This window comes from Archocentrus centrarchus, chromosome 4, assembly GCF_007364275.1.
Source record: "Archocentrus centrarchus isolate MPI-CPG fArcCen1 chromosome 4, fArcCen1, whole genome shotgun sequence".
In the NCBI taxonomy this organism is placed as follows: Eukaryota; Metazoa; Chordata; class Actinopteri; order Cichliformes; family Cichlidae; genus Archocentrus; species Archocentrus centrarchus.
In genome coordinates, this window is record NC_044349.1 from 13,350,109 (window position 1) to 13,373,859 (window position 23,751).

Sequence of the window (23,751 nt, forward strand, 5' to 3'; positions counted from 1 at the left end):
ACACACCGGGAAGACACCCAATATCACCTATACAGTCCTTTCTGCTAGCGCTATCTAACAGAGGTCCTTCGAGCCGGATAGGGCACCTTTTCCTGGATTGAGAAGCAGCCTTCCAGCATGCAGCCATATACCTCCCAGCCAGAAGTGGTCAGGCCACGTCGCCAGGTACAGCCACCATCCCATCTTCAAGATTACGATCTGACTAGAGGCTACAGACACGTCGAGCGACCTGCCTCTCTTCACACAGCAGATCAAGCACTAGTCGACCATCAGATGGACCAGCCTCATTTGGAGGGAGTAGCGAAGGTGACTCCATCACACTCTGGAATCTCAAGCCCTATCAGCCAAAGTCAGTGGGAGATTATGGACTCATTTAGTGCATCCCTGGAAGAGGTAGGGCATAAGGGGGAGGGGCCTGAAGTGGACACACAACCTCTTGGTTTCCGCCCTATTAGCCCATTCCCACAGCCTGGTCGGCCATCGCAGTCATCCCCTTACCATCGGCCATGGGAGAGAGGGCCCTCGCAGGCACCTCAGGAGGCAGTCGGTCAGTATGGGTTGCCTATGGTTCCCGAGAGCAGACAGAAATCCCATCCTGATCATCCTGCAACTAGCTATGCATCAAGAGTGAGCCCTCAGTCATTCCTCCTAAACAGGGAAGGTCGACCGTCTCACATACCTGCTACTGCCGTAGCCTCGGCAACACAGCATCAGTGTTCACCTCAGCTCCATGGTCCTCCAGGCCCGGTTAATCAATCCTACCCGCCATATCCCAATGGGCCGCGATCCGAGAGTATAGACAGGGACCAGCTACTATCTGAGTTTATGGGAAGGATGTTGAGTGAGTTGCAGATCGTGAAAGACCAGGTAGCATCCCTGACACCCAGTAAGTCCCCACCATCAGTGAGCCAACAAAGAGCCTTCCCCTCTTCTCATGACCCCTCTTCTGTTGTATATCCGACCTCCTCTTTCCCTCTTCAGTCGGAGAGGCCTCCCTTTGCCTCACATGCTGGTGAACCCACTCACTTCGGGCACCAGCAACCACAGATAGGTCCACCCAAACTGGAGTATATGCCCCTACAGAGGCCTCAGCCTCACAGACCTCACTACGAAGCTTCCAGGCAGTCCAAAACGGTCCCGGTTGTTAGGGAATATACCTACCGTGGTCCTACACCCACAATACCAGACTTTGTGTCTAAGGATCCGAGTGAGTTCACGAGACTGAAGATAGCTCTGGATAATCTGCTACCACCTGATGCTACAGAGCTATTCCGATATCAGATTCTAATGGATCACCTGAAGTTGGAAGAAGCCCGCCTTATCGCAGATTCCTACCTCAACTCTCTGTTCCCCTACACCGACACCATGGCAGCTTTGAATGAGAGGTATGGCCAGCCACATAAACTGGCTCTCATGAAGATTGCGGAGGTGATGGATTCACCGAGTATTCGACGAGGAGATACTGGAGCATTTGAGATTCGCCTTACAGATCAGGTCCCTCGTTGGCATGCTTAACACTCTTGGCCCACAAGGGGAAGCGGAGCTACGATGCGGGTCGCATGTAGAGCGACTTCTGAGCAAGTTGCCAGGTGAGATGAGGTCGGAGTTTCGCAGACAGATGGGTCGCCAACGTGGAACAATGTATACCCTGTTTGACCTCTCGGAATAGCTCCAGTATGAAGCCTGGTGTCAGAGCTCAGAGATACCCCCTACGGAGAAACGAGGACAGGGACGAGATAGGAAGTGGGAACACAAGCCACCAACCCGTTCAACTACCATTCTGCATGGAGTGGAGGAATCAGGGGGGAATCAAGCTCCTAAGCCAGCCTCCTCGTACCTGAATCAGCCAGCCAACAAGAAAGTCTCATCTAAGGCCTTTTGTCCCTACTGCAACAAAGAGGATCACTACCTCAGCCAATGCACCACCTTTAAGGCATTCAGTAAGGATCAGATGTCTGAGTGGATCCAGACGCATCATCGCTGTTGGCGCTGCGGACGTAATCCTATCCTGGATGAAACAACAAAGATCCATGTGTACATTTGGAAGATGGCCACAAGTGATCATGTGCTTAGTAAATAACTCAGTCAGCAGAAACCCAACAAAGAAGAGGAGCAAGAACAGGAACCATCATGGAAGGACAGGCCCCTGCACGGGATGTACCATCAGCAAATAGATGAAGTTGCTGATATTGAAAATCCTACCAATGGCTGAAAATAGCTGGGCCAAAAGATAGCACAGAGTCATTATTCATGGCAGCGCAGGTACAGCCTCTAAACACAAGATCAACAGAGGCTGGGGTCTACCAAACCAGGCAAGACCCCAGGTGCAGGCTGGGGTCTTGCCTAAGACAGTGCTTCTCAATTATTTTCTGTTATGCCCCCCCTAGGAAGAAGAAAAGCTTTTTGAGAAGCACTGCCCTAAGACAATCCAGCACATAACAGCTAGGTGCAAGATGTTAGCAGGCAGGGCATACATGGAACGTGTAACAGTCGTAATTGTGATGTCTCTTTACGACAGTCTGGCCTTTTTGTGTAGATGATGTCACCAGTGTGCACCCACCGCTCCTCAGTAGAGAGCGCGGGAGATGTTTTTTGCAGACGGACATTTTGGATTTAGGCGGACCTTTTCCTTTTTCCTTATTTTTTGTACCGTTACAGGTTGTATGAACACTGCTCGTTTTCAGGTGTGTTTATGTAGCAGCCGTTCAACCGGGCTTCATAAGGTTGTGAAGATTACATTTATTAAAAGGGCAATACTGAAATTCTCAGTGCCAGTGTGCTTGTGCGTTTTTTTGGCTGCCCGCCGCCTCCTCTTCACCACCGAACACAACCCAGACGTTACAAATTGGCGCCCGAACATCTTATCTTGGACCTCTGAATGCAGTATCTTCGAGCAGCAGATGCCTGATACATCAGAACGGTAGTCGAAGTGCAGCGATCGTCCGCCATACTTCGTGGGAACAGGCCAGGCCGGCCCAGACACAGACGTCGGGTGGATCAAAGAGTCGCGACGAGTTTCCATGGCAACGAGCGGAGCCGCTGCAGCGCCGTTTTCGGGATATAATCTGGTTCCCTGCTGAAGCCCTGCGCCGTGAAATCGTCGGATGACAGCAGACCTGCATTACCTGGATGTGAGACGGACCCAACTTTCCATAGTTCATGAATATGCACGCATGCACAACGAACTCACCGGAAACCCCCTCATCGGCGGAGCACACGCTGCAAGCTGCTTCATCTGATTAGTCTCTCCACGTCGGAACTTTATCACGGGACTGAGCTCTGTGCAGAATCAGGACTGCAAGGCTTTCAGTTCTTCTGAGAGATACCGAACCGACGCCGTGAGTATAAAAAATAAATAAAGAGAGAACAAAAGAAGTCTTGACTTTTGACTGTGAATGGATTGAAAAAAAAAAAAAAAAAAAGTGAGCTATTCATTGGACTCAGCAGTGGGATGTTTTTTTTCTTTTTGGAGGAATAATATAAGGACAGTTAAAGTGTTTCTAAATACGGTTTCTTGGTTTTCACTGGTTTGACGGTTCCTAGTTGAAAGCTGTTTTAAGATCGTTTGACTCGAAAATTTTCTACCCATACAAAGTTATAAGTTTCTGTCTATTTTACAGTTAATCATCACTTAATTTGGTGCCTCAACAAAAAAAAAAAAAAAAAAAAAAAAAAAAAAAGAAATAAAAGGGGGGGCCAGACAAATAATTGCTATGGTTAAGAACTTATGTGCCTCAGGTTTTTATGTGACCAGACGTGAAGTTCATTCCAGTACAACTTACATTATACAGATTTGGGTTCTGATAAGTGTGCATTATGGCTACTCACCCTGACTTGAATGATATATGTGATGATATAGACTTTATGTTGCTCCCAAGTCAAATTGCTACCAAACGAAATTCCCCTAACCTTGAACATAAAGTACAAAGTTTAGAAGCAGAGGTGGACATGCTTCAGCGATGCTTGCATGACTCTTTGGATCTCCAGAGAAATATTTTGGAGCGCTGGACTCAACACACTAAAACAGCCCCTACAGTTCCAGCCGCCCGGATTACTCACCCTTTTCCTCAGGCCTCATCCACTCCATTTGTTCAAAGCCAACATAACAGGAAGAAAGAGCATCCCAACCCAGCACCTGGCCCCACTCAATCTGATAGGGCCCTGTCTCAGTCGCAGTCAGATTCACTGGAGTTAATCAATACAACCAGAGTCCTCGCTGCGGCATTGCACCAGGCTAAATTAGAACCCACTGTATTTACTAATGATGGTGGTCTCCACCCAGAAGAATGGCTACAGTCTGTTAATGCTTATAAAACCTCATTGGACCTAACAGATGCCCAGATCCTGAGGGCACTACCACATTTTCTAGCTAAGGAACCAAGGAAGTGGTTTAGTGTTCTCAGTCCTCATGTATCTACTTGGGCCAAATTTTGTGAACTTTTCAGAACTGTGTTCTTGCCTGCTGACAACCAGGAGAACATCATGAGAGGCATCTTGGACCATTTCCAGCACCCCGAAGAGCCTCTGCCAACATTTGCAGCCCACATGCTCAGTGAGTTCAGAAGATTGAGGAATCCACCACCTGAGCAGGAGCAAATTGACCTCATCTGTAAACATGCAGTGGAAAAATACAGGGTGGCATTGTATGGGACACCTGTCAGGTCAGTAATTGATCTAGTGCTGCGTGCCCACGAGCTGCATTCTGTTCTCGGCACCAACCTTTTGCAGCCACCAAGAGTCCAGGTGAAAAGTAGAGATGTTGGTGGACCCTACTGTTTTAAATGTTCAATGCCAGGGGTCACATCCCGCACCTGCCCTAACTGTTCCACTGAATTTCAGGGAACTCGACAGTCTCCCGGACACGTCAGAGAGCTTCCTCAAGTGTCGCCTGCAGATTATCATCCGATAACAGACTCCAGAACCAGACGGTGCTGGGACAGCAAGACAGACACAACCAGCAGGTCGGAGGCAGGGAAACTTCCGGGGGGGGAGGGTGTTTCACAGGGCCAACCCTCCCCCCAGTCAATAACTCCGCCCTCACTACCTATGTCAAACCCAGTCTCACCACCTATGCTCAATCACGTCGAAGATGGATCTTCACAATCTTCATGGAACACCCCTTTCAGAGTTAAGGTAAACTTCAAAGGAGCAGCTCTGGAAGCCACACTAGACACAGGGGCATCGCTTTCAGCAGTGAAGGCAGACCTGGTAGCTGAAAAGTCCAAAAATACCTCATTAAAGACTCAGTGGAATTCTCCACCCATAAGACTGGCTAACGGCACGAACTGCAATCCATTAGGAACAACCTGGTTGACCATTGGATTTATGGGCAAGTCAGTCTATCAAAGGTTTGTAATAGTGCAGAACTTGTCATCCCCCTTCATTCTCGGGATGGACTTTATGACTCGCACTTCTCTAACAATTCATGTCCCAACCAGAACCGTAATTATGGACAATAATGCCCCATGTCTCGATGAACTCTGTGACAGTGGCTTTGTGGAAGCTGATCTTGAATGCGGAACAATGACTCTGCAGAACACTCCGCAGCTCTCACTTCATGAAAAAGTTGATGACGCTAACTTAAGTTCTGTGGAAAAGGAAGGACTGTTAAGACTGCTAAAAAATTACGGTGATCTGTTTGATGGTCACCTTGGCCGCACTGATTTGGCAGAACATGTCATTGTCACTGGGGATGCGAAACCAATTAACTTGCCACCATACCGCACCTCCCCAGCTAAAAAGCAAATCATTGAAGACCAAGTACAAAAAATGTTACAGGATAACATCATCGAACCTGCGTCAGGACCATGGGCAGCACCTGTGGTCATTGTGATCAGACCCCCCCGTGAACCACGGTTCTGTGTTGACTTCCGAGGTCTAAACCAGTTAACTGTGAAAGACTCTTACCCACTCCCACGAGTGGATGAATCATTGGACTTTTTAGCCAAAGGGAAGTTTCTCACAACACTAGACCTCGCTCGAGGTTACTGGCAGGTCCCCATTGCTGAAGAGGCTAGACCAAAGACTGCCTTTATCACGCATTGCGGCCTGTTTCAGTTCAGAGTCCTTCCTTTTGGCCTGTGTAATGCCCCTGCGACTTTTCAACGGCTTATGAACAATGTTTTAGCCGGCCTGATTTATAAGTCATGTGCAGTGTATCTGGATGACATTGTTGTCGCATCACCAACCTTTGAACAACATCTAATCGACCTTGAGGAGGTCCTTAGTAGGCTCAAATCTGCTGGCCTCTCATTGAAACTGAGCAAATGTCAATTTTGTCTCACAGACCTTACCTTCCTTGGCTATCGTGTCACACCATCTGGCATTCATCCTGACCCTGACAAGGTGAGAGCTGTGACTGAGTTTAAAGTACCAACCACAACAAAGCAGGTGCGACAGTTCCTTGGTTTAACGGGTTACTACCGCCGCTTTGTACCAGATTATGCCCGTCACGCAGAGCCACTCTTCGCCCTCACTAAAAAGGATGTGCAGTTTAACTGGAATGATAGGTGCCAAACAGCTGTGGACTTTCTAAAACGTTCCATAACGTCTGCACCAATCCTCAAGTTTCCAGATTTCACACGTCCATTCTTCATCCACACGGATGCGTGCGATGCTGGACTCGGAGCAGCGTTAATGCAGAAAGATGAGGATGACAGAGATGTTGCTGTGGCTTTTGCTAGCCGTGCTCTGCATAAATCGGAAAAACCTTACTCGACTCCAGAAAAAGAGTGCCTCGCTGTCATCTGGGCCTTGGAGCATTTCCGGCCTTATGTCGAAGGTCTGCATGTGACTATTTACACTGACCACAGCAGCCTCAAGTGGCTGATGTCTCGCCCCAATCCCTCTGGCAGGCTTGCCAGGTGGTCTCTTCGCCTTCAAGATTTTGATTTCAGCATCATCCACAAACCTGGAGAACGTAATAAGGTGCCTGATGCCCTTTCACGTAATCCCCTCCCAGATGTGGATGCACCTACCGATATCCTCCCTCCCTATGCCGTGATGGGAAGTATGGACCTTCGCGCTCTGCCTTCTGTAATTGTGTCGGACCGTCTACATGTTCGCCAACTACAGCTAGAGGACCCGGTCACAGGCGCACTGCTTCGTCAGCTGGAGAGCGACCAACGAAGTGAGACAGATAATAAAGATCTTGAGAAGTTCATTATACAAGATGGACTCCTATATTTCCTCGACCCAAAAACAAAATGTGGTCTTCACCCACTCAAGCAGATTAAACTTTTCGCTCCTAATGCGCTCCATGGTTATCTGCTCAAGTATTACCATGATCACCCTACAGCAGGACATCTGGGCATTGCAAAAACTCTGGCACGCCTGCGTCTCAGGTTCTTCTGGCCAAACATGACCACCGATGTGAAAAAGTATGTCGTCTCATGCTGTCTGTGTCAAGCCACTAAGCCAACCCAAAGGAAAACAGCAGGTCTTATGGTTCCCATCCAACCACAAAGACCATGGGAGTACACAGGTGTGGACTATGTTGGCCCACTACCCCGCACACAAAGGGGAAATGCATATATTCTTGTTTTTGTGGACTATTTCTCCAAATGGATTGAGGTGAGTGCTGTGAGAGAAGCCACAGCTCAAGTCGCTGCTGATAAGTTCATCACTGAAATATTTGCCCGACATGGTTCTCCCTCCTACCTTATTTCTGATAGGGGAACACCTTTCATCAGCGACCTGTTTGAGCATGTTCTGTCGACACTTGGAACTGAACACAGACTGACAACTGCCTACCATCCTCAAACGAATGCAACTGAACGTGTAAACCGCACCTTGAAAACAGCCATCCGAGCATATGTCGACGACAAACACACTTCCTGGGACAGATATCTTCCCCAAATTTGTTTTGCCCTGCGTACTGCGCCTCACGAGAGCACAGGCCTGAGCCCGTCTATGATGCTCTATGGACGAGAGTTGGACACTCCCTTGGACCTCATCACTCAACCCTCCTGGGACGGAGTGGGCGAACCTGAAACATCCTACTCAGAGAATCTGAGAGCTTCACTTCAAGAGGCTCATGAGCATGCTCGTGTGGTTCTCACAGAGAGTCATAAACGGCGAAAGCATTACTATGATCTAAGACGTCGCCCAGTCTCTTACGAAGTTGGGGACCTGGTTAGAGTGAAATCGCACCCAAAATCAGATGCAGCATCCAACTTTTCAGCAAAGCTGGCACCCCTTTTCACAGGTCCCTACCGTGTCTCCAAGAGGATGTCTGATGTGAATTACTGTCTAACAAAAGTGGACACTGGAGAGAAAGCTGGAGTTTTTCATGTTGCAAACCTGCAACCATTTTACACCTGGGCCACAGCTTTATCTGACAAACACTCAAAACAAAAGGCTTCTGCAGGTTTGACTCGCAGTTTGCCAGGCAGCAGCTTGCCCTCTGCTCTTTTGGAACCAGAACCTGGTGACTGTGATGTTGCTGATACAAACACTGCTATGGTCTCTGGTGATATCCCAACTGAGACTGATTTCGACTATGCCGATACTGTTCCTCCTTTGTTGAACCAAAACTCTGTTCATGAGACCGCAGACGCTGCCCTGAGAACAGATGTGAACAGTCCACCTCCTGCTGACAATGGGCGCGCTGCTGGGGTTTCCTATAACTTCAGACCGAGGCGTGTTCCTAGAGTCACCACTGATTGGTCTGTCAATAGGTGGACCAACCCTTTTCATACTGACAGGTTTGACCTGAAGTGACCTTATTTGCATTTGTTATGTGTTTCTTGTTGTTCACTGGTGTTTCATGACTGTTATGTGAGTTAATATACAGCTCATGTTTATAAGTTTTTACATATTGTGTTGACTGTTCCAGAATTTGAAAAAAATTTTGTGGGGGGAAAAAAAAAAAAAAAAAGGGAACTTCATTTTGTAATTGTCCTGAACATCCTAAGTGTATTTTTATTATGCAATATCTGTCCAAGTTGACATTCACCTTGTTGGAAACTGTCATGTTTGCCAGCTTTTCAATATTGCACTGTAGATTTCCTGTTTGGTTTCAACATCTTATCCTGGCTTATCCATGTGTGGAGGCTCGTTAAGTATGTACTGTGCCTTTGCTGTGTTCGGCTGAGGACAGCCTTTTGTTAACCGGGGGGGAATATGTAACAGTCGTAATTGTGATGTCTCTTTACGACAGTCTGGCCTTTTTGTGTAGATGATGTCACCAGTGTGCACCCACCGCTCCTCAGTAGAGAGCGCGGGAGATGTTTTTTGCAGACGGACATTTTGGATTTAGGCGGACCTTTTCCTTTTTCCTTATTTTTTGTACCGTTACAGGTTGTATGAACACTGCTCGTTTTCAGGTGTGTTTATGTAGCAGCCGTTCAACCGGGCTTCATAAGGTTGTGAAGATTACATTTATTAAAAGGGCAATACTGAAATTCTCAGTGCCAGTGTGCTTGTGCGTTTTTTTGGCTGCCCGCCGCCTCCTCTTCACCACCGAACACAACCCAGACGTTACAAACGCCATAACTAAGTGGCTGACATAGTATGCAGGAACATCTGTGCCAAGTATGGCCCAAAAGTCCCAAGGTCAAAATGGGATATGCTCCAAGAGTGGTTGAGAATAACCAAGCTAAAATCCTGTGGGACTTCCAGATACAGAAAGACAAACTGCTGATGGCTAACCAACCAGACAACACATCCGTTCATCCATGCATTCTCTTCCACTTATCCAGGGGCAAGTTGCGGGGGCAGCAATCCTGATAGGACTCCTTACAAAATCAACCATCCACCTGCAATCTGGGGTATTCTGGTGCCACATGCACTTATGGACATCCTTACGTTTGAGCATGGTGTTCATTATGGAAAATGGTTTGCACAGAAGCCCAATAACAAAACACCATTCAGGTTCAGATATGGCAGGTCGTTCCTTCCAATCACACCCTTCCACTGTCATTGCCCACATAAGTGTTGAAGTCTCCCAGTAAGGCGATGGAGTCACCGGATGGAGCACCCTCAAGCACCCCACCCAGCAACTCCAAAAAGGTTGGGTTCTCTGAACTCATTTGGTGCGTAAGCACAAAAAACAGTCACGACCCATTCCCTGGCCTGAAGGCATGGGGAAGCAGCCCTCTCATCCACCAGTGAAAACTCCAACATACAGTCAGTAAGCCAAGGGGATACAAGAATACCCACCCCAGCTCGCCGCCTTTCACCGAGGACAACTCCAGATTGGAACAGAGTTCAGCCCCTCTCCTGGAGACTGGTTCCAGAGCCCAGGTCATGTGTTGAGGTGAGCCCGGCTATATCTAACCGGCATCTCTGGTATATATATATATATATATATATATATATATATATATATATATATATATATATATATATATATAGAAATTGGAGTTTTTCCTTGTATGAATCATGTCTTTTATGTAGTAACAACAACATTTAGTAATTATCTACCCTTGTGATGTCATTCAAATATTTGTTTACACCGAGAAGACTTCCTTCTCAATATAACCCCTAAGTAGATACAACCCTTAATTTATGTATTTATAATTATCCCTTCTAATTTGGATTGACTGCCTATTTGACCCCCTCCACTCCTGATGAAGGTGAGGATGAGCAGTACTGCAGCCCAACAATTAGGTAACAAGTGTCTTATTGTGCCACATTAAATTATTTATATTTGGTAAGCCTGCACTGTAGGGCAGCATGTGCTCATTTTTTTATTTATTTATTTTTTTTATTCTTTAGGATTCCATCCTGTTTTCTTACAACAGCAATTTTTTGGGGGGAGATAATGGTGGTTCCACTCATAAACATATCAAAAAGGTAACAACTTTGATTGAAGAGAGAAATCCGTGTTTCTCTGCCCTCCAGTTCACAACCTGTGAACTCATTTAAAAAAGCTGCTGAATCCTCATCTTTTAAAACTGACACTCAAGTATCACTTTACTATGTTTCTGTTTTATATATTTTTATTTCTGATGACCTGGTGTCATTTTACTTCTGGTCTTATGTTTTTTATTTTGCTGGTTTTATTTGATGTGAAGCACCTTATATCTTGAAAGGCACTATAAAAATACAGTTACATCCTTACTAAATTAATTTCTTTTGCACAAAAAAGTACAATGTAACAAGTCACTGTGTGTAATGATATACTGTATCATGTCTGTAGCACCAAGTCTATAATATCAAACCAAATAGCAACTAAGTCCATTATACTCAAAGAAAGAGACTGCTCCAAAACTAGACTGAACCCCAGACTACTGATTATGTTAGTAATATACATCACTGTCAGTAATAAGTCAAACTTCAACATCAGCTTGTCATCACCTTGCTGGGCGACTAAAACTAATAATGTGTCTTATAATTATACTATAATTACCTGTTTATAGTAGAAATGCTACTTATATTTTATAAGGATGAAATCTTACCAGCTTCTTGGGTATATCTTTGTCATTATCAAGTGCCTTCCACAACTTTGATAATGACTCATTGAACTTCTTAAAATCAGAGTCCTGCTTCAGGTCATACAGCATGGACGAGTAACCAAGGACGGCATCATGAAAACAGGCAACTCGATCGACATCCATGTCATTTTCTCCAGCAGAGATTGATGCCAGATCAACAAAAACCTTTAGCTCATTGACATCTGCAATTATAAGTATCCTTTAGCTGTTATGAATTACTATATTTAGTTGTTGATAATTAAAAAAAAAAGAATTTTTTGTACCTTTAAGTTCTTTCTTAATCCACTGGATGAAGTCTTTACTCTGAAAGAGTTTTTGAAGACATTCCTTGCGATCATCCGTAATGTCTTTCAGAATCTTTTTTGCATCTATGAAAGCATCATCAATGCACTTCACGTTGTTTTTCTTAAAGTTGGATTCATTCTGAAAAATATACATTTATGCAATATCACATTATATTTGATTTTTTAAAATAAAATTATTTATAACCAAAAATAAATGTTCTATAAAGGTTAATTATTTAATACATAATTAATTTCATTCTTTTACTTTTTAGATTTTTCCATTGCTATTTATCAGAGAACAAGACCAAACTAGTTTCACCATTAAGTGTCTGTAGTAGAACATTACTGTTAATAGTTGATAAAGTATATAATATATATCAAAATATATAATAATATATATCATATACAACTACATTCTTCTATATCTATCAAAAGAGTCTAAAGTAAGTCTGATGTTAATATCCTGTCAGGGCTAGAGTTTCTTTAATGGACCTTAGTTTCAATAATATTAATTAGCTGTAAACATTTTTTTGGCTGCTTCCTTTGGCAACCGCTAGTAGTAGTAGTAGTAGAAGAAGAAGAAGTAAACACACCATTTGTAGCAATTTGTCCAATACACTGAAGTCTCCTTCTGGACATATTATGTTTTTGATATCCATGATGATTTTGGAAGATTCCATTGCTAGATGAACATCCTGGTACTGTTGAATCTGGTAAACCCTTCCTCTGATCCATTTTCTGTCGTCAGATGAGTTGATTCTGCACATGATATTTAAGTCTTTCCTCAAGTCTTCATACCTTCCTTTATAGACTTCAAAGATGCTGTCAATTTCCTCCAGCAGAAGTTCTCCACTCTTAAGACTATCATAAAGCTTTTTGTAGTTGGCATAGCAGGTTTGGAATATTTTGTTGTAGATCTGCTCAAGAGTATAGACTTCTTCATTTCTATCAGTGTCATCTGCATCTGGTTGGTCTCTTGACAGCTCTTCCACTTGGTTGGTCCAGCACATTTTGAAGATTGCGCTGTCTTTAATATCCAACAGTTCTGAAGCCATTTGGTGGGTTTTATCACACAAATTGAAAAAAGTGACATTCAAAGTTGTAGAAGAGCTCAGTTCATCCAGAGTGCAAACCTTCATAAATTCATTCAGATTCATTGTCTCAATGTTCTGATTAAGTTTTTGGTCCAACCCATTGAAGTCAACTGTGGATTAGATGTAGAAAATGTATTATTATCAAAAATTCTTTTCTTAGTACTATTTCAACATTTCCCGATTTAAGACTTTAGTTTCCGAAGTGTTTAGATCTGTACTCCTAAGATATAACAATAAGCTAAACAGTTTTCATGCTTAATACTACTAGTGATGTTAGACAAATGCATAGGCTGTGCATAAAAGATGGATATGGCAATTGGCTGGTGTGGCTGCAGCGGCACAGCTGCCTCCCTAGCCTGGACCCTCAAGTGTTCCGTACTCAACACACACGCGTTAGTAAACAAAGGTCTTGAGTCCAAAAATCTTCTGGTGTATCTTTACTGAAGAAAGCAAAGTACAAACATAAAGGAAATCTTGACCTTTCTGATTTAACTTAGTTTACCGCATCATACAGCGTAGTGTAGGTCGAAAAACTGTGTTGCTCTAGGGTCCAGTGACTTCCGGTGCCCTTTCCTCATTTCCTACCAGTATACAAACCTCAAACATCACAACCAACAAATTATTCTACAAATTAGTCATTGATTAACAATTCCATTACAAGCAGAATTACTTATAATTACCAAATTTGTGTTTCCAAATGCATACAACTATCTCACAAAAAAAATGGCTACAACATATCCCGCCCCCTAATTGACTATGCCTCAGCATATCAATTACCAACTTAAACTTAAATTGGAGCCATTTACACTGATCAACTAATATTTCTCAACAGGTTTCATCCCTTTACGAATAACATTAGCAAAGAAATAACAGTCTTTCCTAACCAGTTCTAAACTAATCTGGTCTTCATTCTTCTCTCAAGCTTCAATCTTCTCCCTGCAAGAAGCAAAGTTTAGTTATGGGTCTTTGAATGATGCTTGTCTTCGTTTTGACCTCGACACTTCGAACGACCCCTTCAGAATCTGGTACCACTCTGGTGATTCTTCCTAATGTCCAAGAGTTCCTTGGCAGGGTTGAGTCAATGACCAGGACGACATCTCCAACTGTGAAGCTCCTCTTCTGGATGTGCCACTTTTGCCGTTCTTGCAGCAGAGGGAGATATTCACGAGTCCACCTTTGCCAGAACAGATCAGCCAAGTATTGAATTTGTCTCCAACGACGGCGGACGTAGAGATCATTTTTATTGAATACACCGGGTGGAAAGTTAGGCTGTGCCTTCATTAGGAGGAGGTGGTTTGGCGTCAGTGGCTCTAGGTCATTTGGGTGGTCTGTGTTTGTAGTCAAGGGTCTTCCATTGATAATGCTCTCAACTTCGCACAGTAAAGTCTGTAGCCCTTCATCATCTAGCTGCTGTTGCCTCACGACGGAGCTCAACACTTTCCTCACTGTGCGGATTTGACGCTCCCAAATGCCGCCATGGTGGGAAGCAGCAGGTGGGTTGAAAATCCACTGCACGCCTTTTTTCACCATTGCTTCATGGATAAGAGACTGGTCCAGCTCTGCCAATGCCTCTCGTAGCTCTCGTTCAGCACCAACAAAGTTCGTGCCATTGTCGGAACGAATGATTGACACTTGCCCTCTTCTGGCTTGAAAACGCCGTAAAGCATTAATACACGAGCCTGTGTCAAGGGAATGGGCTATTTCAATATGCACTGCTCTTGTAGTTAAGCATGTAAAAAGCACTCCATAGCACTTGACTTTAACACGCCCTCTTTTGACCTCAAACGGGCCAAAATAATCTACACCAGTGTTAGTAAAGGGTGGCTTGTCTGGCAGTAGCCGATCCGGTGGCAAGTCTGCCATCTTCTGCTCTCCTGCCTTTGCATACAGTCTTCTACAGAGGTTACACTCTGAAATCACCCTTCTCACTGCTGCATTGGCCCTTGGTATCCAATAGCGTTGCCGTAATTTGGCTAAGACATGGTTTCTGCCTCCATGTCCAGCTTCTTGGTGGATATGGTGGAGAATAAGGCGGGCTACTGCATGCTGTTTATGTAGAATAGCGGGATGCTTGGCCTCTTCGGGCATCGCTGATTTGCTCAGACGCCCTCCTACCCTCAGCACACCATTATCCAGGTATGGATCCAGTTTGAAGATTGAACTGTTTCTTTTCACTTGCATGTTTCCAAGCAGCAAAGCCTTTATCTCTTCTGCATAGGTCTGTTTCTGACTGTATTTAATCATTTCTGTTTCAGCTCTGGCTAGATCTTCAACCGTAAGAATTCCTTTAGCTAGGTTCTTCTTACATGTCACCATATGCTGTTCGATAATGTCTCTTTGCCTTTCTGGACCTTCTTTAGATTGTTGCATGGTTCGTTCCAGTTCTTTCCTTTTCTCACATAAATACCTCAATGACTCCTTTAGACGTAAAATCCAAGCAATGGCCTTTTTAAGCTTGTGCCAACTGGAATAATACTCCACGAGTTTGTTCAGTGGCTCTTTGCACTCCTCCTGAACTGAGCATGATACTGCAGCCGATGTCTTAATCTCAGCATCATCTTCCGTGAGGTAGGTTTGCTCAGGCTGGTCTGGCCACTCACCAGTCAGGAACTTGGGCCCATGAAACCAGCTCCCATTTTTAATGAAACTCTCGAACTTCAAGCCCCTTGAAGCCTGATCTGCCGGATTTTGAGCCGTGTTGACATACTTCCACTGGGCTGGCGTTGTTGCTTCTCTTATGTACGAAACTCTGTTGGCTACAAACGTTTTAAAACGAAGTGTGTCATTTCGAATGTACTTTAGTACTGTCGTACTATCTGTCCAAAAGATCGATTCCATCAAGGGACTTTCAATTTCTCTTTTCAGCATACGATCTACCTTGACTGCCACCATCGCTGCCGTCAATTCCATTCTGGGAATCGTGATCTGTTTGAGTGGAGCGACTCTGGACTTTCCCATCAAGAATGATACATGCTTCTCACCTTGTCCATTTGTCAACAAAAGATATGACACAACGCCATAACCATCCTGACTGGCATCTGAGAAGTGGTGGATTTGAGCAGTCTTTGCTAGACCAAAGGTGGCAGGTTTAAAACATCTGCTAACCTTTAGATCTGAAAGCTTGTGGAGGTGTGCTAACCAATCCAGCCATGTCTTGCGTGGCCTTCCATGGATTTCTTCATCCCAATCTCTTTTGTCTTTACAGAGGTCTCTCAGAATACGCTTCACAGGTAGCATGAGTGGTGCTAGGAAGCCCATGGGGTCGTACACTGTACTGACGACGGCTGAGATGCCTCTTCTTGTACATGGCTTATCTGGCAGTTGTGTCTTGAATCTGAAGCTGTCTGTACTGGTGCACCACTGCATGCCCAGTGCCCGTTCTACTGGCAATTCGTCGTTCTCTAGGTCTAGATCTTTGACCTCAGCAGCTCGCTCATGTTCAGGTATTGAGCACAGTAGGGCCTTACTGTTGCTGATCCACTTGGTTAAGTGGAAACCACCGCCAGTGCATAACGTCATCAGTTCCTTGACAAGAGCAACTGCTTGGTCCTCTGTGGGAACAGACTTCAAGCAATCGTCGACATAGAAATTCTTGAGAATTGTCTGCACTGCTTCTGCTGAGGTCTGTGTTAATGCATTCTCTGCTGTTTTTCTTAGTGCGTATGACGCACAGCTGGGAGACGATGTTGCGCCAAATAGATGCACACACATTCTGTACTCAGCTGGTTCCAAATTTGTATTACCATCCAGCCACCAGAGGAAGCGTAGCAGGTCCGCATCATTATCAGGTATCCGCACCTGGTAGAACATGGACTCTATGTCTGCCATCATGGCGACGGGCTCCTGCCTGAATCTTAGCAGTACGCCAATGAGTGTGTTTGTCAGGTTTGGTCCTTGCAACAATTGGTCATTCAGCGACACTCCTCGGTAAGTTGCGGCGCAGTCAAAAACTACTCGCAGCTTCTTCTTCCTCGGGTGGTACACGCCGTGGTGTGGGATAAACCACACCCTTCCATCACTGCGACTCAGCTGCTGTTCAGGAACTTGTGTTGCATAGCCCTTCTCAAGTATGTTGCTCATGAATGTTCTGTATTCTTGGGCAAAGTCTGTATTTCTGCTGAATTTCCTCTTTAGTGAGTTAAGTCGCTGTTCAGCAATACCACGGTTACATGGCATCTTCACTTTGTCATCCTTCAACGGCAGCTTAATGCAGAAATGGCCATCAATGAGTTGTGCTGATGTTGCCACTGTATGCATGAACTGCCTGTCCTGTTCAGAGTCTTCTCGCCGGTCGTCACACCGGTTTTCTGGGAAGTCAGCGTTATAGTGCTTCACCAGCATATCTTCAATGTTCATCACAGAGATACGATTGACAAGGAAACTTTGTTCTTTGTTGTCTTCAGCCTCTTTCTCTGTGCATCTACTAATTGGCCCATTGACAACCCACCCGAGCACCGTCTTTACAGCATACGGTCCATCATTCTGACTATTGATGATCTCCCATGGTTCCATGGCCTTGTAGACATTGGAACCGATGAGAAGACCAATTTCTGCTTCAAGGTTTGGGAGATGGACTCTGCTCAGGTAAGGCCACCTTGCCAAATCACTCTTCTGAGGTATATTGGCTTTCTTTGCAGGGATTTCTGGCTGAGTATACACGTTGGGCAACTGGATGAAGTCTTGCTTCCCTAAGCCACACACTTCTAGATGAGTAAGCATACAGCTACTTACTTTCTGTTCGGTTGCCATCGTGCGAAGGATGAACTCTGTCTTTCTGCCTCTGATGTTATACTTGCTGGCTAGGTCTTCCGTACAGAAAGTTGCCGTGCTTCCTTGGTCTAGGAAGGCATAGGTCTCGATCATCCTTGAGTCCCTTTTGTGTTTTATCTGCACAGGTACAATAGGAAGAATACACTCACTAGCCCCAGTGTTCTTGCTTATACTCTCTCCTGACACAAGAGCACTTGTGACCTCACCTGTGCCTTGCAAGCCACCAGTTGTGCTGTTCAAATCTGATTTAACATCCTTTACCACGTGCAGGATTGCTGGGTGCTTGAGGGAGCACTCTGGGCATGAGGTTCTTTTTCTACAGTCCTTGGCCCGATGACCTGCTGTTAGACATGCAAAGCAAAGACCAACCATTTTCAGGAACTGTATTCTGTCTTTCAAAGGCTGCTCTTTGATCTTGCTGCACACAATGAGTGCATGGCTCCTTTGGCAGTAAAGACATGGATTTTGGAAAACGCTTGCAGTCTTGACTGAAACTGTTGTTTTCTCAAGCTGGCGTTTACTGGCGTTCTTCTCAGTAGAGACGTCCACAGCAAAACTGCTTCCTTTAGATACACCTTTGACAATGTTAGGTTTTCTTTTCAAGCCTTTCTGATTCCCTGCAGTGGAATCCAGAATATCTCCAAAGAGTGGGTCATTTGCTACCTTTGCTTGACAGTAAACAAACTCCACTAAATCTGTAAATCTAGCTCTTTTTCTTGTTTTTTCTTGGATATCATAAGCATAGCTTCTCCATCTTTCCTTCAGTTTAAATGGAAGCTTAGACAAAATGCACTTCATGTTTGTTGGATTGTTCATTTCGTCCATGTAGTCTACATCATTCAGTGTGTTACGACATCCAATCAAGAACAAAGCAAAGGCGTTCAATCCCTTTCTGTCTTCAGGTTTTATTTGAGGCCATTCCATTGCCTTCTTGATGTAAGCTGTGGCGATGGTAAACTCATCTCCATAGTGGCGAGCAAGTAATTCCCTGGCTTCTTTGTAAGCTTTGTCAGGTCTCATGTGCTCACAGCTACGAACAAGATCAAGTGGTTCTCCACTTGTGAACTGTTCGAGATAATACAACCGATCTTGAGGGCTGTCTGTTTTACTGTTGATGGCATGCTCAAAAGCTCTTATGAAGGATTTGTAAGTCAGAGGATCTCCTCTAAACATTGGTATATCTCTATGAGGCAATTGAGACAAACTCTGTTGTTTAATGAGAATCTCTGTGACTTCATTTTGGCGCCGCAGCACTTCATACAAGCTGTCTGAAGAGATATCAGCATGGTCGTGATCATCAGGACGGGGCACAGCGCTGCTAGCATCCAATCCTGGCCAAAGCTTTCTTTCTTCTGAAACATTTGCAGCTGGGTTTGAACTGGATACCAGAGGCTTACTTTGATGAGGCGCGTAATTGTCATCGCTGTAAAGATTATCTGGTTTGTCAGTCATAGATAAATTCCTGAGTCCTGGAAATGGCTCGGAAAGTTCATCTACTGAACGAGCATCCTCGTATTCCTCATACACCTTTAATTTGGCATCTGAAGCGGCAAGCTCTGTTTCAATATCCAACTGCTCCCTTTGTAATTTTAAACGAATTTCCTCCTGCTCCAATGCTGCTTTCCTTTTCATTGCTGCTGCTCTTGCCAACAACGCTTCACGTTCTGCTTTAATTCTCAGCTTAGCAGTAGTAGTACTTGAGACATGACTTACAGCTGAACTGGCCTTAGATACGCTATGGCATACAACTGAACAGGCCTCTGATTCATTATCACATGGCTTTCCATCAACATCTTCTTGAGGATCTTTATGGACATTTGCAATCCATTCATTCACGCCTTGTATGAACAGTTTAAACTCTGAATATCTCTTATCATAAACCTCTTGATCTACCTGTCTTTCATCCACATCCAATAATTCACACAGTTCTTCGTTAAGACGTGCAAATTCTCCAAGGGATTTTTCAAACATCAATAATGCTTGATCTTTAATGAGTCCAACATTGTGTTCATTTTCTTTTAATTTCTCCAGGTCATTCTTCTGTTTGGTTACGTGTGCCAACTTTCCCTTTCTCTCTCCTTTCAGCCGTTTGATTTTCTCCTCTATCGCCTTTTCCTTGGGCTTTGGCGCCCTCTTTTGGTCAGAACGCGGGACAGCACCTCCTTCCGCCATCATTTTTCCTTCGATCATTCCTTCATTTATTTTAATCACTACACAAACTGTTACAATTCCTCGAATTATCAACAGCTTCTAACTCTTCTTAAACTTCACAACAGTTGCAAAAGGAGTTTCTTTATGTGTAGAATTAAACACAATGATTTTCAGAGCGGAATCCCGAGTGTCTGCTTACTTTTGTTCACTTCAGATGGTGTTTAACATTAGTGGCGTCAGGTAGTTAACGGAATAAAGAGAGAGAGTGTCAGACCTTTTTTAGAGGATTCTTCGTTTGGCACAGACCTCTACTTGCAGCACCGCCTCCTGCCGTAGCATACTCAGCGTCAAGGTACTCCTTACTCTTTGCTAGCAAGTTCGGTAGCCTCCGCCTGCTAGCCCGATTGGTTAGCTCCTTGTAGCTCCACACCGTCTTCCCTTGCGGATCTTTGCGGCAAGCCAGGCACACTTTCCACGGCAAGCGGTAGCCTTTCAGCAAGTCGTTCCACTATAGCAAGTTTTTTGACTAATGTGGCTGCAGCGGCACGGCTGCCTCCCTAGCCTGGACCCTCAAGTGTTCCGTACTCAACACACACGCGTTAGTAAACAAAGGTCTTGAGTCCAAAAATCTTCTGGTGTATCTTTACTGAAGAAAGCAAAGTACAAACATAAAGGAAATCTTGACCTTTCTGATTTAACTTAGTTTACCGCATTGTACAGCGTAGTGTAGGTCGAAAAACTGTGTTGCTCTAGGGTCCAGTGACTTCCGGTGCCCTTTCCTCATTTCCTACCAGTATACAAACCTCAAACATCACAACCAACAAATTATTCTACAAATTAGTCATTGATTAACAATTCCATTACAAGCAGAATTACTTATAATTACCAAATTTGTGTTTCCAAATGCATACAACTATCTCACAAAAAAAATGGCTACAACAGCTGGGAAAAGTGTAATATCACAGAGCGAATCCAGTAGAAAATTTATTTGTTTTTGTTTTTTGCTTTTTTTTCCTGCATGCTATGTCAACTACATGAACATCAAGCTCTGTTTATAAGCACTACTAAGAACAGACACACATGGTCTTCTGCTGTTGACAGTTTTTGTTATGGAATAATCTCTGCGTAGAAATCTGACTAAAAACCTGAATCACAACAAAACCATTGGCTAACTTTAAAAAGTAACCCGGCTGTTTGTAATATGGAATGTGAGACACTTGTTCTCTCTTTCCTTCTGATGCTCCTTGTTAAGTTCAGTTCAGTTCTGCTTTGTTTTATCAAAATTCCAGAATTAATAAAGACCAGAAGTGTGCAGGACTTGGCCCTATAAACATTCAGGCTGAGAACAAAGAAGAGTTTCAGGGCACAGCAGAAGCTTTGGCATCACATTCACATCCTTGAACCATCCCAGGCCAATTTCATGCTCATTGTCATAATACACCCTCTCCCAGTATTACAAATAAGCAATAAACAATCACATCTGTAACTATCACTGACACATCAAGTACGAGAAAAGACACTTTATTTTCTATGTTAAATTTGATGCAGTTTTCAGTTACATAGTTTTGTTTTTAGTTTCAGTTTAGTTTCAGTTCTCCTGCCCTCTTGTGTTCCTTGTTTCTGTTGTTTAGTCTGTTTCTGTGTTACGTGTTCCCTCATTTTGTTACAAACTGTTTTATTTTGGTGGCTTCAGTCTCTTGTGTTATGTTTTCAGTTTTCCCCCAGTTTCCTTTGTCTTGTCTTCTTGCATTAGTTTCAGCCGTATCTCATTACGCTGGTGTTTCCCATATCCCTGATTACCTTGTCTATTTAAACCCTCAGTTTCCCTTAGTTCCTTATTGTGTTGTAGTCTCATTCTGTCTTGCCTTACTTATCTCTCACTTATTTTGGGTTTATGGACTTTATTTTCAGCTGACAGACTCTCTGATATACTTGAAAAAAATGTTTATTTATTATTTCCATCTTATAAGTCTGCATTTGGGTCCAGGACTCATTCATGACATGAGAGATTCATCTAAACACCCTCCTCCTAAAATTTTGCATTCTTTCTTCTGAAAAGCAATTTTCTACAAATACATATACAATAAGGCCAGCTGTAAAAACACCTGTGTCCACATCAAAACTGACAATACACCTCCTCAGTAAATACTGACAGTAGGTTTTATGTTGGCATGGACCATTAGCAAATCTGCCCCTGAGTCTTTTTTTTTTCATGGCTTTGTGATGTCATTAGCAAAATCCACTTTTTTTTTCATTTTGAAAATAATTCCATCATTAAGGAGATATTAGACCTTTAATGGAGATAGGTTTCTCCAGTCCAATCCAGTTGGAGGCCAAACAGCTCCATAACCAGCTTTAACAGCACCTGATGTGCAGGAGTACTTACAGAGAACCCATGCAAGCACAACGACAACATGCAAACTCCACACAGAAAAGCCCATGCCAAACATGAGGTTTCACACCCTGAACTTTCTTTGAAGTGACAGTGATAACAAATACATTAAAATATATGTACTTAAAGCTAAAACATATTTTTTCTCTCTCAGTTTGCTAGCACTACCTACCTTTCACATGTTCTGGAACTTCTTGGCAGATTTGTAGAAGACCCCTGACCAGCTCTTTCTTAGTATTCACAGCTTTTGCTTCCGCTTCTCTTTGTTCCAGTAATTTTCTCATGTTTTGCTCATCGTTACAACGACCATCATCACACAGGACATCTGGAACATTAATGAACACTTTGGTGGAGTGTAATGAACACTTACACTTCAGCATTATTTGAACATAACTCAAATAGAAACAATTAAATGTATTTTTTTTTAATCATATGTGTTACAAATAGTGTTATTAAACCCAGAGATAAATAAACTTGTCACACTTTCGGATGTGTTCTGGAAAAATAAAAAACAAAACAAATAAAAGAAAAAGAACGTCAGCTGAAAAGATTGATGCAAAACATAGAGAGGAAATAGATATTTATATTCACCTAACTTCAGCAAATCAAGAAATTCACGTTTTCTCTGGAAAATGTGAAGTAAAGTTTTCATTTGGATGTTTCCATTCAGTAATTTTTCTGATATAGATTTGAAGGCTGTAGTCCCCAAAACTATCTTAATTTGTGCTTCATCTGACAGTTTGTCAGTCAGTCCTCTTCTAACACCTGGAAAAAAAAAAGAGTTAAAACTTAAAGTACTTTACTGATATTTTTTTAAATGAATAAAAATCTGTTCATCCAGTCCAAAATGTATTTGATAAAGTTATCTTTCTCTCTCTAATATATATATATATATATATATATATATATATATATATATATATATATATATATATATATATATATATACATATATATATATACATATATATATATATATATTATATCTCATTTACCTGTCATTTGGAAGATAGCTTTGGCCATGGGCCAGTTTATAAGGTACTCAAATATCAAGTCTTCGCCTTGAATGTCATCTCCACTTGCACCTTTGGGCCATGACTCCACCACAACAACAGACATCAGCTTCAAAAACTTTGTGATATCATATTTATCCAAAAGAGCAAACACAGCTTCTCCAGATTTATCCTGAAGAGAGAAAAAAATAGAAAAATAAAATTAAGCAATGTAGAAACACCTTTAGGATTGATTGATTGAAATCATTCTTGCAAAGGCAGTATGTGACAATCTCTTTGGCCAAGATCATATTTTTTCTTTCTCTGGTTGCCTCTTTCTGGTATTTACAAAAAAAAAAGGCTATATTTAAACTGTTGTTTTCACTAATCTGTGAAAAATATGTCAAAGAGATATTAATGATGCCAAGCCATTCTGAGCAAGAAACAAAATTCCTGTCATAAAGTAGAAGCTGCAGTCAGTTTTTGGCAAAGTGACTTTTTTATATTCTTTATTTATCAGGGTGAAAGCAGTCATTTACATTAAAAATGACTTCTTTAAGAAAGATCTGGCCAAGAGGGCAACAAATATAACATCAAGTTCTATAAAGATATTTGAAGTGGCCAAAAAGG

At 43.2% G+C, this 23,751-nt stretch overlaps 1 protein-coding gene across 1 annotated transcript in view; it reads right to left on the reverse strand.

Annotated features, from left to right (window-relative positions):
• Positions 1-23,751, reverse strand: part of LOC115778843 (E3 ubiquitin-protein ligase rnf213-alpha-like) — a 92,557-nt gene that overhangs the window by 42,558 nt on the left and 26,248 nt on the right. Inside the window, 6 exon segments of the mRNA XM_030727195.1 lie at positions 11,403-11,620; positions 11,702-11,861; positions 12,316-12,926; positions 22,302-22,454; positions 22,721-22,894; positions 23,125-23,314. Coding sequence (XP_030583055.1) covers positions 11,403-11,620; positions 11,702-11,861; positions 12,316-12,926; positions 22,302-22,454; positions 22,721-22,894; positions 23,125-23,314 — 1,506 coding nt within the window.